A 15,248-nucleotide genomic window follows, 5' to 3' on the forward strand; every position below is an offset into this window, starting at 1 on the left:
TGGATGAATTTTATCGAAGGTTATTATTATTAGTTACGAGCTGATGATGATGATGTGAAGCCATGTAGTGTCACTATATTGAAATGATTATCGCATAGGTTATGAAACATTCTATAGTATTAACAAACTGAAAATGTTACACATCGTACCTTGTTAAAACTCAGATCATCAATGATGACATTGAATATGCAATGAAAGATTTATGGTTTGAAAATAATTCATGTTTCATTTTTCTGAAATAACATCATTGTATAATGTAAAGAAAAGGCTTATTATTCAACTTATTACAGTAAATTTGAACAACGATAAGACTGGCTGCGAAATTCCTACTGATTATTCAGAGAAATTCGTGAAGTTCGGGTTTGATAATGCTTCGAAGTCCATATATTAAAAAATGGACAAATCTAATGTGGCTACAATTAGTGAAAGAAAACAGGAAGAGGATTTGAGAAAATCGCAGAATGGATCGGAAAGTGAGTATAGTGTGAATATTTGTCACTTTCAACGAGGGTCTATTGACATCACAGGTGTACGAGGTGTGTTAAAGAAATAGAGTGAATTTTTATTTTTCTAGAAAAATATCAAGGGGCCATCCATAAATTACGTCACACGAATTTTAGAACTTTTACACCCCCGCTTCACCATTCAGAACTCTTGTGAGTTTTAGTGTCTCACTTACATTATAACGCCGCTTTAGAAGTTAAATGTTGTTGCATGACAGATTATCTCATAGCGAGATTGCTAAATTATTAATAAATATAAATCAAGTTCGAAAATTTTTTATTCACATATAAATATATAAATGTCATGTTTTGGTAGTTTAAATTTATACATGTGACGTCACAAAGATTTTGACCCCCCCCCTGTCCTTTATCACTTCATGAAAGAACCTGGTTTCAGTTTATTTTCGTGCTGTGGCTAGTATCTACTGCCTTTTTTCATTCCATAAACATTATAATTGGGCCAAGATGTAACGGCTCCAAGTTCGAGTAGAATAAAGCACTTGTCTGTTTCCTATGATACTAATCATACCTCTCAGTAGACCATTGACTTCTTTTCGTCTTTTATTGCGCTTGTCTTATTATCATTAATCAAAGATAACTTCAAAAATTGTGTAAAACTCTGTGAAACAAACCTACGATTATTGTTTTGACACTACTTTTTTCAAAGCCTCAGCCTTGGCAGATTTTGAAGCTGCTATTGAAGCAACAGGATTCGGCAAATTCAACAGGATATTGCTGTTGGTCACCTTCTCGTCATCTTTATCACAAGCCTTTGAATCTCTGACTTTATCCTACGTTATTCCAATCGCTCAGTGCGATCTCAACCTAACTTTGGAGGACAAAGGAATGCTCAATGCCATTTCCTTCGCAGGTAAGTCAACTGAATGTTCGGTTAATGTTTGTATGTGACTCGTTTTAGAAAGATTATCTGATTCATTGATAACTGTACAGAACGATCCAAGGAACAGGGGTTATAAAATATGTTTTCCTTCAACCAGCTGTTTGCCCCGAACGAAATGCAACCCTTAGAAGTCGAAACAACTAAAGCTTGATTTTTTCCAGGAATGATAACTAGTGGCTTCGTCTTTGGATACTTGTGTGACTTTTTTGGCAGAAGAAAAATGATAATTATCGGATATACCCTTAATGCTTTCTTCACCTGTTTGACTTCCTTATCGCAAACTTTCACATTGGTAATGGTAACAAAATTCTTCAGTGGATTTTCGTAAGTACTAGTATATGAATGCTCTTCTATCCATGATTATGGTTACCTATACACAAAAAAATTATTTACGACGCCTAGTTTGATAAGTTAGACCAGGGGTCTCCAAACTACGGCCCGCCAGTGTCAGAAAACTTAACTTAAGTATCTAAGTTTAGGCATAATAATAACTAACAAATAATTGAAATGAATCACAGTAAAACAAAAACACTAATGAGATTTATGTAATTGTGATTTTCCACCGACAATACTTTGTAGTTGTGGATTAATTTTACTTGTACCAATTATCAAAAGAGATTTAAGATGCTCATCGGTTAATTGAGATCTGTAAACATTCTTTGTGTACTTCATCTTGGAAAACGTTTTCTCACACAAGTAAGTAGTACCAAAAACAGAAAACAACCCACGAGCAAATTTATGCAAATTATCAAATTGTTCCAGTGGAAGACTCTTATAAAATTCCAACAAAGATGAATTTTGATATTTGTTCTTATGCATATCACTGCACCGTAAATCAATAATTTCCATTTGGACTTCCGGAGCCAGGGTTTCAATGTCAGAATCAAAAGGATTTTGAAAAAGCTTAATTTCATTCGCAATGACATCAAAATCTGAAAAACGAGTATCAAAATTTATCTTCAAAGCACTCAAAGTTTCGATTGCAAAATTGACGGGAAATTCAGTCTCTGTAGTGTGGCTGAATATTTCACATGTTTCAAAATGTGTGAAACATTTTTTACGTAATTGCGATTGAAATAGTATTATTTTCTGCCTGAAGGGTTCAATATTGGTGTATAAATCAGGGAGAAGCTGATTTTCTCTTTGCAATCTCAAATTCAGTTCGTTCATATGATTTGCCAAATCGACATAGAAGGCTAACTTCCACATCCATTCACTATTTTCTAAATCGGCATTTAAAAAAATTTCAATCTCTGCTCGAAGTTCAAAAAAGCGCTTAAGGACTTTTCCGCAACCAAGCCAGCGTACGGCAGTATGATATGATAAATTATTTTCTCCAATCTGTTGAATAAACTCGCGAAATTGTCGGTGATTCAGCCCAGTGGATCTGATGAAGTTAATAACTGATATGACTGGTTTTAGAACTTCAGACATATCCAAACATTTTCCGCACAAGGACTGTTAATGAATGATACAATTTAAAACTAATGGTTTTGAACCACCATCATTTTCTACAGCCTTTGACACAAGTGCAACCACTCCTTTATTTTTACCATACATATTTTTGCCTCCATCAGTTGTTATAGATTTCAAATTTCTCCAGGTTCTTTTTATTAATGGCATTTTCAACTCCCTTAAAAATATCTGCCCCAGTTGTCGTGCCGTGTATACTATCAATATCAAGAAGTTCTTCATACACTTCATAGCTTTTATCTACTCCACAAATAAAAATCGACACCTGAGCAGTATCTGATACATCCGTTGACTCATCCAATGCTAAAGAAAACCACTCATGATGTCCATTTTTGTCAGACAGTTGAGATGATATATTTTCTGTGCTGTCTTGCACCCTCCGAGCCACGGTGTTTGCTGGCAAACTGACACTTTTAAATAAATTTACCTTTTCGGGGCATATTTCTTCGGCTACTGCAATCAAGCATTCTTTTATCATTTCTCCATCGGTGAATGGTTTGCCACGTTTTCCGATTTCAAGAGCCACACGAAAGCTGGCGCGAGTTGCAGACTCTTGTTCAGTATTCGCTTTGGTAAACAAAGATTGCTGCGATTTGAGTCCGCATTTCAAAGCTTCAAATTTTTCCTTCCGCAAACTTCCTGTATACTTAGAGTAACTTTGAAGATGTTTCGATTCAGTGTCGTTCAATGTTATAGTCTTTGAGAGCAGCTATGGTTTCATTACAAATTAAACATAGCGCCTTATTACTGGACTCAATCACAAAATACTGAAAGTTCCATTTTTCTTGGAACGTTCTGCATTCACTGTCGATTTTTCGCTTCTTTTCCATACTGACAAATCACACATAAAAACAATAAGTCAAATCAAAATACTTCTATTGACGAGTGCTACTTTATTTCACAATAGACAGTTTCGCTTCTTTTGCCTTTCCTACGCAGACTAACTCGCAGTTGCGCCGCTAGCCTTTTTATATGCAATTATTACTGGCATCTCGAGGTGATCGGAATGCACTAGCTAGAACCAGAACTTTCTCGAACCAACGCGGTAATTCCAAATATTTAATTACGCCTAATGCCACCTAGCGGGTAGCTGAAAAAGATAGTACATAGTACCAACTACTCGCCACTAGATGTCGTTAAGTGTCACGGTACACAATAATAATTGAAATGCAAAAAAAGCGTAAGTTTGCTTAGGTCACGCACTTTGCGACTTTTCTAGTCTAGAAATATAGTTGAGGGAGAAATTGGCCCTTGGAACAAACTGAAAAAATCATTATGGCCCGAAGGCTTCAAAGTTTGGAGACCCCTGAGTTAGACTGGTTTTTTATCTGATTGAGTTGCTTTTTCGCAATTGTTTCCAGTTTCAATGGAGGCTTCTCAGCGTTCACCGCCTACCTTTCAGAATGGCATTCCTCCAAATACAGGGGAATGGTGCAACTTGTAAGAGGCATCGGTCTGGCGATAGCAAACGTCACCATACCCCTCCTAGCCTGGGGTATACTACCCCGATACATCAATTTTCAACTATTCGGGATCTTAGGTGAGGAAAGGAAGCACTGTTTCATTAGACCATCCTGCGATTCATGTATCTCCTTCTACTTCAGATATCCATTCGTGGAACGTTTTCATCTTTGTCACAATACTGGCTCCATTTTCGTGTGCTCTGGTTTGCTATTTCGAACCGGAGAGTCCCAAGTTTCTGATGACCAATGGCAGAAATGAGGAGGCTTTGAAGGTTTTCAAAATAGCGTACAGAATGAATACAGGAAAGCCTGAAGAATCGTATCCAGTAAGTGAAAGTATTTTGATCTGTACAAAGTGCAACCTGTGGCTAAACATACAAAATAGGTTTTATTGTTTTCATTTCCAGGCTGTTGTATAGGCAATGTTCATCTTTAGGGCCATACCATACTCCACATAACAGATTATTTGTCAATCACAAAAAAGGAAAATGTTCGGCCTGTTGGTATCCATAGTTTTGGGAATCTCGGAATGAGAATCGTGGAATTTTTTAATTCACTAAATCCTGAAAATTACACAGGCCATAGCATTCGTCGAACTTCAGCGACGTTATTTACTGATAATGATGGAAACATCACAAATTTGGACACGGTAGCTGGAAGTTTACCAATGTGGCTGAAGGATATACAGGGTGTAACTAAATAAGTGTAAAACATTCAAGGGGGTGATTCCTCATCGAAAAAAAGATAGGATCTTTCATATAAAGAAATTTCATTGGAGCATCCCTTGTTAAGTTACAGCCCCTTAAAGGGGGTATATAAAATGTGTATAACAATTTTTTTCACAAGCACTGAAGAAGTTACAATATTGAAATTAACCTGACGTTTTGTACTACCAAAAAGACACTTAGCCAGAAATTTATTTGGTTTACCCCATGGTTGTAAGGGGTGGAAAACGCAACCCCTAAAATTTATTTACAATGTAACTTTTTGTCTTATTATTTGTTTACCATTTAAAAATGTATATAGCCTGTTTCATTCTAAACAAAAAATGTGTCTTGGGTTTTTTGCTCAAAATAAACCAGTTCGCAGCAAAAAATTATTTTACGAACAACTACAGAGATCATCGTCATAAATGCGAGAATAAACAGTGACAAGAAGTATTTCAAATATCTGTAGAATCAAAAGTGTTTGAGGACTTGAATCTGGAAAACGAGAAGGTTAAAATCAGGCACACTTCTATTATACAGTTTTCCCAAGATTTACCAGGAGCTTGAAAGGTTCCATCTGAGGATTTGAAATGAATTTTAAAATAAGAAGAACCACACCATCTACCACTTCGCAATCCATACCGAACAGTTATATGTTTATTTGAAGAACTAAAATTTCAACATTTCAATCAGACCAATATAGCTTAGGTCCAAAGTGAGTGGATCCATTCGATACTCCACCGCAACCCGCAAGGGTTCATTGTGGCTCACAACACTCGACCAACTAAATCCAGCTTCTTAACGAATCCGATTAGTTTGTATGGTGAGTGGTTTTTCAGGTCAGATTCGGCTCTGCCGAACTCTAAAAACCTGATTCGGTCCCCAGCGGGGGAGGCACAAAGTATGTACTCTGCTGTTTCATCATTTTCTAATTTACTGAGGGTTCGATATTTCTACACACCACCATATTTCAGTTTTCAGTATAACCAGTAGATTGTTATTTGATTTTTCAGATAAAACAACTAGTCGATGAAACAAACTACTTGGAACGAAAAAAATCTGTCGGAGCCATTAAAGCTAGTTTCGCCGCTTTCAAGCCCCTGGTAACGCCCCCGTACCTCTACAAACTACTGCTTGTGTGTTTCACCGCATTCATATCATCTATGGGGTAAGATAAACAATAACATAATGGAATGTATTCCACATTTAGATCACCAAACTCTTTGTTTTTAGATTCCAGTCTCTGAAGTTGTGGTTTCCCCAACTTCTTCAGAGCCTTAACGATTATCAGCAGTACAATAATGGTTCCAGTTCTGGAATGTGCGAGATCATAGATTTTTTGAATGAAAAAACTGTAACAACATCATCAGTCTGTGTTGTGGTGAGTTTTCAAAGATTTCCTTGCTTGAATTCCTGTCTTCTAAATTTGATATGAAACATCAATTTTTTTACAGAATCTGGACAATTCCTCAGTCTATATCAACGCTATAATCATTGGATTGGTGCAAATAGTTTTATACATCACTGCAGGATTTTTCATTCGACTACTGGGTCAAAAATTGTTAGCAGGTGAAGCATCTTCTGCTTAGGGTGTTTTACAAGTTTCGTCCGTTTTTATGATTCTACTTCAAACAGTGGTATCTCAAAGATGCATATCTTCACCGGCGCAGGAGGTTGCATATCTTGATGAGAATGTCACGAAAACCTAGGCATTGGTTTTCTCCCAAAAGATAAATGTCTCAGAATCGGATATAATAATGCCGAAGTAGACAATTCCGCTTTCTGCTTCGATAAGTTTGTTGGTGGTTAAAATGGACACAATAATATCTTGGCACAATCATGTCGCTGGAATCGCAAATGCTTTTTCTCAAAAGCTTAGAATACTTTTTCGAACCAGAAAACTCTACACCCCTCAGCGACTTTGAATGCTTTATGAAACTAAGATCAAACCTTCTTTGAAGTATTGTTCTCATGTATGGAGCTTCGCCCCTAAACATACCCTGAAGCTGCTGGATTGCATCCAGAAAAGAGCCATCCGCATGGCTCAAACTCAAACATTACTTGCAACCTTGATGTATAGTCTGGAACATAGAGGAAAAGTTGGAGATTTGTCTGTCTGTTATAGATACTTTCACGGGAGGTGTCAAGTAACTTGGCACTTGATTCCACCAAGAGCGGTACGTATCAGAAATACACGACGGACTGAGGCTGCTTATCTTTTTGCGGTTCAACTCAGTACACCTGAAACTCCACTGTTTGAAAACTCTTTCATTTGGAGAACCGCGTTTATGTGGAATGAACTTCCTGGGAAAGTTTTTCCAAATAAATTCAGGACACTTAAACGGACAAAACTTTTTAAACGACCTTGTACTTTATTTCACATCATTAATTTCAAAAACCATCCGCCTCATTCACGAAAAAAGTGTACAACTGTAGATAAATATTTACTTTCAGGAATAACATCAGCCATATCTGGAATTTGTGCCATTTGTATGTATTTTGCCAAAAACTCCACTACTATTATAGCACTGTTCTCGATATTTCATGGATTTATGGGGCTTACAGGAAATACTTCAGTAGCCATTACTCTTGAAATATTTCCTACCACATTCAGGTAAATTTCACAAGATTCTCCCAAAATTTTCCCAACACACATATTGTGTGTTGTATATTATCATTTCATGTTCCTGTACAACAATTAATTTTTTCCAGAACAACCGCTCTTTCGATGCATTTCATGACTGCTCGCATAGGATCCATAGCAGGAAATATGGTTTTTCCAACTTTGATTTCATCAGGGTGTCTTCTTCCTTTCATGTTTTGCGCAGGATTGGCTTTCAGTAAATATCCTTCAAGCTTCACTATCTAAAATAATTACACTGTTTTTAATTTTCAGTGATTCCCGTCATGGTATTTTTCTATCCAAACACGACAAACAAAGCTCTAGTTTAAGCAATCCTCCTGGAATTTGGAAGTATATGCAAGCAGCCTCAAGCCGGAGGAACTTGCAGAAGTTGATGGGTGTCTACACACCAGCAAGAAATCAAAAATATGACTGTGAAAGTTGTAGAGACAATAAAACTCTTTTCAAAAATAGATTTGTTGCGTTGAGGATAAGAGACAAACACAGATAGTGATTTATATTAAAAAAAACATTGCTATCTTTTTGCCTACCATGAAGTTCATCTTTCGGCAAATATTTGCAATCAGATCTGAATCGGTTGTCCTTCTAAGAGAGTAGAAAGTACATTTTTGAATAGGAACAGTTTATATAACAGTTTATACGAGTTGGTGTGCATTTTCTTCTAATGTTCACACAAATCCTCAACGCAAATGAAAAAGTTTCAACACACGGTTTGGTTTAACACAGTTCAACTATTGTGATATCGGTTTATCTGCTAGAATGTTATTGAAACTTTCGATTTATGACATTTCTTATCGAATCTTCTACATCCTTGAATCACTTTTTGAGCGTTTTCCTCCATACAAACAACATAATGAGCACCAAATCGTTTAATCTCACAATAAGCTATTTTTATTTCACGACTTCAATTCATAATACGAAAAACAATAAATGATTAAATGGTGATTTTGATTTAATTTCACTTATATGTAAATGTTCCATATTGTATCAACATAAACACTGCCAATGTAAAACAATAATCGTCACGATTCAGTATATCAACTGGAAGATATGAATTTTCGTTATTCAATTTAGTGATTATTTAAAGCATAATACTGAACGAGTTCTTGATAACAAGATGTATGTTTCGTGTAGAATTGTCAGTTCAAGTAAAAAAGTGAGTTCGTTTTTTTCTATTGCACGAAAACTGTCAGGCTCCAAATCTCTCCCGGAAAATGCAATTTGTTGTCCAAGTACTGATATTATAATTCCTCAAGTAACTCTGCAAGAAATAGTGTACTCCAAAATAGAACAATTCCACAAATACATTGCAACGGTAAGTGACGAAACTACAAAAGATAATATTGCCAAAACAATTAAAATTACCAAATGAATATACTGTAGAATTTGGACAGGTTATAAAACTATGCTTCGAAACCAAAGCATTGTTATGTAGGCAACGATTATAGAGGTCAATATAATTCTTCGATACCATTTTTATAGTGCAATTTATCTCCAGCCTCAAAGTTAGGAATGACTATAAATCATATGTATTCAATACCGTCATGAATTCACTTCTTAGATGATCTTGATTCTCTTCCAGGAAGACGTAATCACCGGAAAAAAATATACATTTGAGCAAGTGAGAACAAAAGCGAGAAATCTAAGCAAAGCTTTGAGAAAAAGACTGAACCTGCAGAGAGGAGATGTTGTTGCAATTCTTTTACCAAACACACCTGAATACATAATTTCGAGTCTAGGTATACTGGAAGCAGGTTTGGTTATAACGAGTTGTAATCCTATTTACACCCAGAGTAAGTACTTTTTATTTTTCATTTGAAATTGCTCGTACCAGATCGTAGAGAACTGACATGAAAAAATCAGAGCAGCATCATACAAAAAGGATTTGAAGCTTAGTGAACTTCTACTTATTACATGTTAGCGCTTTCGTTTTATCTTCTTGTTTGTTCTTTTATTAGTGCAGGTATTTATCCCCTCCTGTCATCAGTATGTCTTTTTAAATTTGCCGAACACGAAAATAACACACAAATTAAACAGCTATGAAAAAGAAAACACCTAAACGGAGGGTACAGCATACAATGTTCGGACTGCAACAAATTCTATATAGGCCAAATAATGAAAAAACTGAGCCAAAGGAACGACGAGCACAAAAAGCATTCAAAAACTTAATAACATATAAATCAAACCTCGCAACACACGCCATACAAAACAAACATAACTTTCCCCCACCAGAAAACATCAAACTCATAAAACAAGTCAATAAAGGAAACTGTATGGACATCTGGGAAAACCTAAACATCCATTAATTCAAAAGTCATAATTCACTTTTCGAGGAACAAATACAAATCAAAATACAACAAGACCATTCAATATACTACACATTCCTATAAACACTTAACCCAGAGAAATACCAACACAAAGATTATTACCTGATGTAACACAAATACAGGCAAATTTAAAGAGACATACTGATGACAGGAGGGGACAAATACCTGCACTAAGACGATCTAACCGTATAAAAAAACAAACAAGAAGATAAAACGTTCAGTTTGAGTACACTTGTTGTTGAATAACACCAGAGAGCTAATTTAATCAAATCATCTCATGGTATTTGGTTGTCATTAGGAGACTCTATGACACGAAAAACCTTCAGATCATCAGCAAATAATAGAATTCCACTATCAATATTTAATCCTATGTCGTTAATGAACAGAGAGAGGAAGCTAGGTTGCTTTCCTGTGGAGCACTACAACTACCAGCACTGTATTCACCAGATTTGTGTCCTCTGGATTCAACAAATGGGCAAGTGTCCTTATGCGCTTTTCATAGATGTAGTTGAAGTACATGACAGTATGAGCTTTCATAATCAAAACAGTGATTGATTGCAATTTTTCATGAAACATTGGTTCTTAGTATTATGGAACTTCGTTCTGGAAGTAATTCATTATTTTTAGAGGAAATATCTTCCCAGTTGGACGACAGTGAAGCAAAAGCTATTATAACCATACCAGCATTATTTTCCATAGCAAGAGCAGCTTCTTTGGCAATTAAACAACACATACCAATAATATGTATAAAAACTAAGGTAATTTCATCATAATATTGTATTATGTCTTATTACTACTAGAAAAATTGTTGGAGGATACCAATTTATCAAAATCTCTGCAATGACAAAATCTACAGAAAGAACTGATTATTATACTGGAGTTTTTTCCCAACACCAAAATGAAATAACAAAAATTTTGCTTTAAAAAACTTTTCAAATTGGTATTGGAAATGACTAGAAGCAATTACACCGTTTCAAATGTCTGATAAAATTGGTGGACTTGAATTTCGTACGGAATAAAACGATTTATTATCATTTTCAAATATACCAGAAAGTAAAATGTATTTCTGATGACTATCAATTTTCATAAAATATCACCAAGTTAAAAATTTGTAGACAGAATTGAACTGTTGTAGTTTGATTGCGATAATTTTCATTTCTAATTCAAAGACCAAAAGAAAATTCGACCTTTCAGAAGAAGTCTAGCGAACTCCAAAATTTTCTACTGTGAACTATAGTTTTGAAATTAAAAAATTTGTTGAATGTCCGTCGAAGACCTTTGACTGTGTTTCTCATAACTTCCCACCAATATAACAGGAAGCACGTTACATACTTCAGTGAACAATGTTCTGAATTATCAACGGTGGAGTATGGGGTTCCTCAGGGCTCGGTACTGGGTCCGTTACTGTTCTTGACCCTGTGGCTGAGCACTGAGTTGGTCCTCTTCGCTAATGACACGAAACAAATGTCTCCGTAATTGGTTCAAAGAAAAAAACTGGGAGACACAGCTGAAGGTCTTTACATCCCTTTGCTCCTACTTTTTTAATATTTCTTGAGCCTTCCTAACAGCTGGGAGAAAAAATTGTCATTTCAGGAGGGAGAAACTTTACCTCTAGGAGGAATATGTTTCGAAGAACTGGTAAACACGGAGATAGATATGCCAGACATCGAATTTGGAAGTACAAATGATTTGGCCTTTTTGCCGTATTCCAGTGGAACGACGGGTCTTCCAAAAGGCGTTGAACTGACTCACAACAATCTCGTATCCATGAACGCACAAGCCATACATCCAGACTATCAGCTTTTCGACACACCATCAGGTAATATGAATCTTGATCTTGTTATTAATTGAATTCAATATACATTTTTTTAGAAACCTTTCAAGACATTATTCCTGGGGTCCTGCCGATGTTTCATATCTATGGGTTTACGATATTGGCACTGAATGGGCTGGTCAATGGATCTAAACTACTAACAATCCCGAGATTCCAACCTGATTTGTTCATTTCTATGATGAAACATCACAAAGTAACTGTAGTGTATGCCGCACCACCTTTAGGTAAATATTGTTCCACTATTTATATTGTAGCGGATATATAGTAAACTAGTGTATTAAAAAATACGTAATAGAGGCAGAATTGAACGCCAATCAAAATGGTGTGTCACTTGACACCCCTTCCAATTTAAGATTCTAAGGGTAACATCAACCCCCACTTGAAAATTTCCCCTTGACTATAAAATTGGCCTGTTTTTTTTGATTCCTCATATTACTTACTGAAAGGAAGATATAGAGGGTGGGACGTTTTAAAACTAACACCCTGTATGTAAAATCTTAAGGTTGTCTGAACAAATCATATGCAGAAAGTCAACTGAAGCAGACATATGCTTTTTCCCCCAAATTAACATTTCTCAATCTCCCTGTAAAGGACTCAACTTGTTTCTTCGGCCCTCCTTTCATATCAGTGGTACCTATATTCATTTTTAGCACTATTTATGGCCCAACACGAAGACATCAAATCTGAATATTTCAGTAAATTGAAATTTTTGATGTCTGGAGCTGCTCCGCTTGGAAGTATGGATGAGGAAAGGCTGCAAAATAAACTTGGGAAGGACGTCCCCATTCTTCAGGGTAAGTCGAACAGAAATGAACTGATAATTTCAAGATAAAGCAATACTTTTTGGTCCTGACTATCGGGCCCATCGTCAAACTTTGCTTATAAGATATAAGTCTGTATTTATAGTTATCAAACTGCTCTGGGGATTCACAAAAATGTGAAATATTTTCCTAACAAAGGTACATTTCATAATCGCAACACAAATATTTCTGGTGGAATTTATCGACTTGTGTTAGGTTGGCAACAGTGCACTGAGATATTTCCGTTAAAAGTATACTCCAGATAATGGAAAGTATCTCGACCTTCTTTATACAAATTTGAATCATAAAATTATTCATCTACTTAGAATTATATGTGATCGTATTCGAGAATAATTTTCAATGAGAAGAAGATCCCCTACAATCGTATGCGAGATATATTTTGAAGTCAAGGGGCATTAGAATGGCCTGTGAGATCTTCGGGTTCTTCATCAGCAGACTTAAAATTTAAATGTTCCATTTGAGTTGAATTGTAGAACAGTCACATTGAGAGATATGAAAAGATATTCGATACTCCACTCATACGTCTGCAAAAGCAACTTTAACTTTTTTCGGAGATGAAGAAGTAGCGAGTTTTAGCTGTACCACACAATATAATGTTCTAGGATACGGAATGACGGAAAGTAGCGGTATAGTAACTATATGTGCTTCGAAGATATTGATGAAGTCGATGAAAGATCTCCGAGGGTCTGTGGGAAAACCAGTGCCAAACACATTTATTAAGGTCGTTGGAGTGGATGATACAACAGGTAATAGTTCTTCTACACCTACTCTATTTTAAAGAGGTACGTTTCACAGGTGAGCAACTTGGACCTAATGAACCTGGAGAAATATGGATCAAAGGCCCACAGATCATGAGAGGTTATTTCAAAAAACCTAAAGAAACAGAAGCAGCTTTGAAAAATGGTTGGCTGAAAAGTGGTGACATTGGGTATTACAATGAGAAAAAACTATTGTTCATCACTGACAGGCTCAAGGAACTCATCAAGGTGAACATCAATTGAACACCATGTTGCTAAATATTTCATTGGAGTTGAGAATGTCGATGACAAGACACATATTGTAAATTCAAATGTATTCTTCATTATGTACTAGATCTAAAAAAACTTGCGTTTATACCTCAAATCAAGTTACTTGTATGAATAGTAGTGGATATAAAACAGAACCCTGAGACAGTTTTTCCAGAAGACGTGTTTGGATCATTCACATGAATAATCTATGATCTTCCTCGCGGAACAAGTTTGGATTACTTTTATTTATCTTATGTTGGCTACTCTGTTCATTTGTCGTGTGTCAGTTGTCACGTTATTTGTTCATGCTACCATTACCATATTAAGAACACTAATTGGAGAATGTAGTGATAACAGCGATTAAAACTCTGAAATGTATAATATAGCCATCAACTAATTATAAAAACTGACACTTTAAGCAAATAAACAGGGTAGCCAACACAGAAAAAATGTGCTACAAATGAAATCATCTGATATTGTTCCAAAGCTTTTTTGGTATTTATTAAACATTGTAGATGTACCTACTATTCCAGGTCAAAGGATTCCAAGTAGCTCCGGCGGAATTGGAAGGAATCTTGAGAGAATTTCCAGCTGTCAAAGAGGCTGCCGTCGTGGGAGTCCCCCATCCCGTATTAGGAGAAGCCCCCAAGGCTTACATAGTACCAAAAACTAACATGTCGTTGGACCCAGAAGAATTGCACCGTTTCGTGGCAGAAAGGGTAGCCAAATATAAACAACTTACTGGAGGTATCGAATTCGTTGAATCTATTCCGAAAAACCCTTCGGGCAAAATACTGAGACGGCTTTTAAACAAAAGTTGAAATGTAGCTTCAACCACGGTGTGAATACTGTGTGAAGCTCAATAAATTACCTTCGGTCATAGGTGAATATTTTGTTTTATCACTTGTTGAATGGAATAATTGACCGATACTTGAAGGAAATCGGTATCAAAACTTACCAATAAAATTTATTTTGATTTTGACTATGGCCGGTCACGTGTTTGGTCGTTCAATAGCTTTCTCTAGCAAAATTCTGCCACGGTTTTGTAAACCTATAATGGAAAATCAAAATAAATCTTAGTGGTAAGTTTTTTAGTACAAATACATATTTTCTCATCATCCCATGTTACTATTGGTGTATACTAAATATCCTATAGTGTAAATCAATACCTTTTCAATGCCTTATACCTTACCAATACGTTTTAATGAAAATATTTAGTAAGTTTCTATCAATAAATAGGAATACATGTTTTTTTATTAGCCCTTGACTATTATTTACTCAATACTTTGCCAAAAATATCTATCCAATACCATATGCCTTACCAAAAATTTAATATCTTACCATTAATATGGAATAGTTTACATTACCTGTTATCTTATCAATATCTTATGGGGAGAATCAAAATAAATCTTATTAGGGAGTTTTTATTAATCAGTAGAAATAAATATTTTTTCATTGCTATTGCTATTTACTCAATACTTTATAGTGTAAATTAGTCTTTCTCAAAGTAGGCGATAACGCCCCCTTGTGGGTGATGGAGGCCTATAGGGGGGCAGTAAACGGCACAG

At 35.7% G+C, this 15,248-nt stretch overlaps 2 protein-coding genes across 2 annotated transcripts; both read left to right on the plus strand.

Annotated features, from left to right (window-relative positions):
- The first annotated feature begins 282 nt into the window (after positions 1–282).
- LOC111503332 (synaptic vesicle glycoprotein 2B) lies at positions 283–8,145 on the plus strand. The gene is made up of 11 exons (XM_023157655.2): positions 283–473; positions 1,171–1,374; positions 1,566–1,728; positions 4,239–4,417; positions 4,482–4,666; positions 6,061–6,215; positions 6,281–6,428; positions 6,502–6,616; positions 7,502–7,661; positions 7,760–7,887; positions 7,944–8,145. Exons 1-11 carry the CDS (start codon positions 395–397, stop codon positions 7,997–7,999), a joined length of 1,572 nt encoding a protein of 523 aa, XP_023013423.2. The 5' UTR covers positions 283–394; the 3' UTR covers positions 8,000–8,145.
- Positions 8,146–8,295: 150 nt separating this feature from the next.
- LOC111503246 (uncharacterized) lies at positions 8,296–14,939 on the plus strand. Its single transcript, XM_074185103.1, has 9 exons — positions 8,296–9,006; positions 9,274–9,484; positions 10,646–10,776; positions 11,612–11,837; positions 11,891–12,076; positions 12,503–12,646; positions 13,276–13,419; positions 13,469–13,659; positions 14,214–14,939. Exons 1-9 carry the CDS (start codon positions 8,809–8,811, stop codon positions 14,499–14,501), a joined length of 1,719 nt encoding a protein of 572 aa, XP_074041204.1. The 5' UTR covers positions 8,296–8,808; the 3' UTR covers positions 14,502–14,939.
- The last annotated feature ends 309 nt before the right edge of the window (positions 14,940–15,248 follow it).

This window comes from Leptinotarsa decemlineata, unplaced genomic scaffold (genome assembly GCF_025532065.1).
Source record: "Leptinotarsa decemlineata unplaced genomic scaffold, Ldec_3_MD MMD2_tig00026361_RagTag_RagTag, whole genome shotgun sequence".
NCBI lineage: Eukaryota > Metazoa > Arthropoda > Insecta > Coleoptera > Chrysomelidae > Leptinotarsa > Leptinotarsa decemlineata.

Coding starts and splice junctions, on each gene's coding strand:
- LOC111503332 (XM_023157655.2), top strand. CDS start 395: ATGGACAAATCTAATGTGGCTACAATTAGTGAAAGAAAACAGGAAGAG. Junction 1,375..1,565: donor CAATGCCATTTCCTTCGCAG/GTAAGTCAACTG, acceptor GATTTTTTCCAG/GAATGATAACTAGTGGCTTC. Junction 1,729..4,238: donor AAATTCTTCAGTGGATTTTC/GTAAGTACTAGT, acceptor AATTGTTTCCAG/TTTCAATGGAGGCTTCTCAG.
- LOC111503246 (XM_074185103.1), top strand. CDS start 8,809: ATGTATGTTTCGTGTAGAATTGTCAGTTCAAGTAAAAAAGTGAGTTCG. Junction 12,647..13,275: donor GGACGTCCCCATTCTTCAGG/GTAAGTCGAACA, acceptor ATAATGTTCTAG/GATACGGAATGACGGAAAGT. Junction 13,420..13,468: donor TGGAGTGGATGATACAACAG/GTAATAGTTCTT, acceptor TACGTTTCACAG/GTGAGCAACTTGGACCTAAT.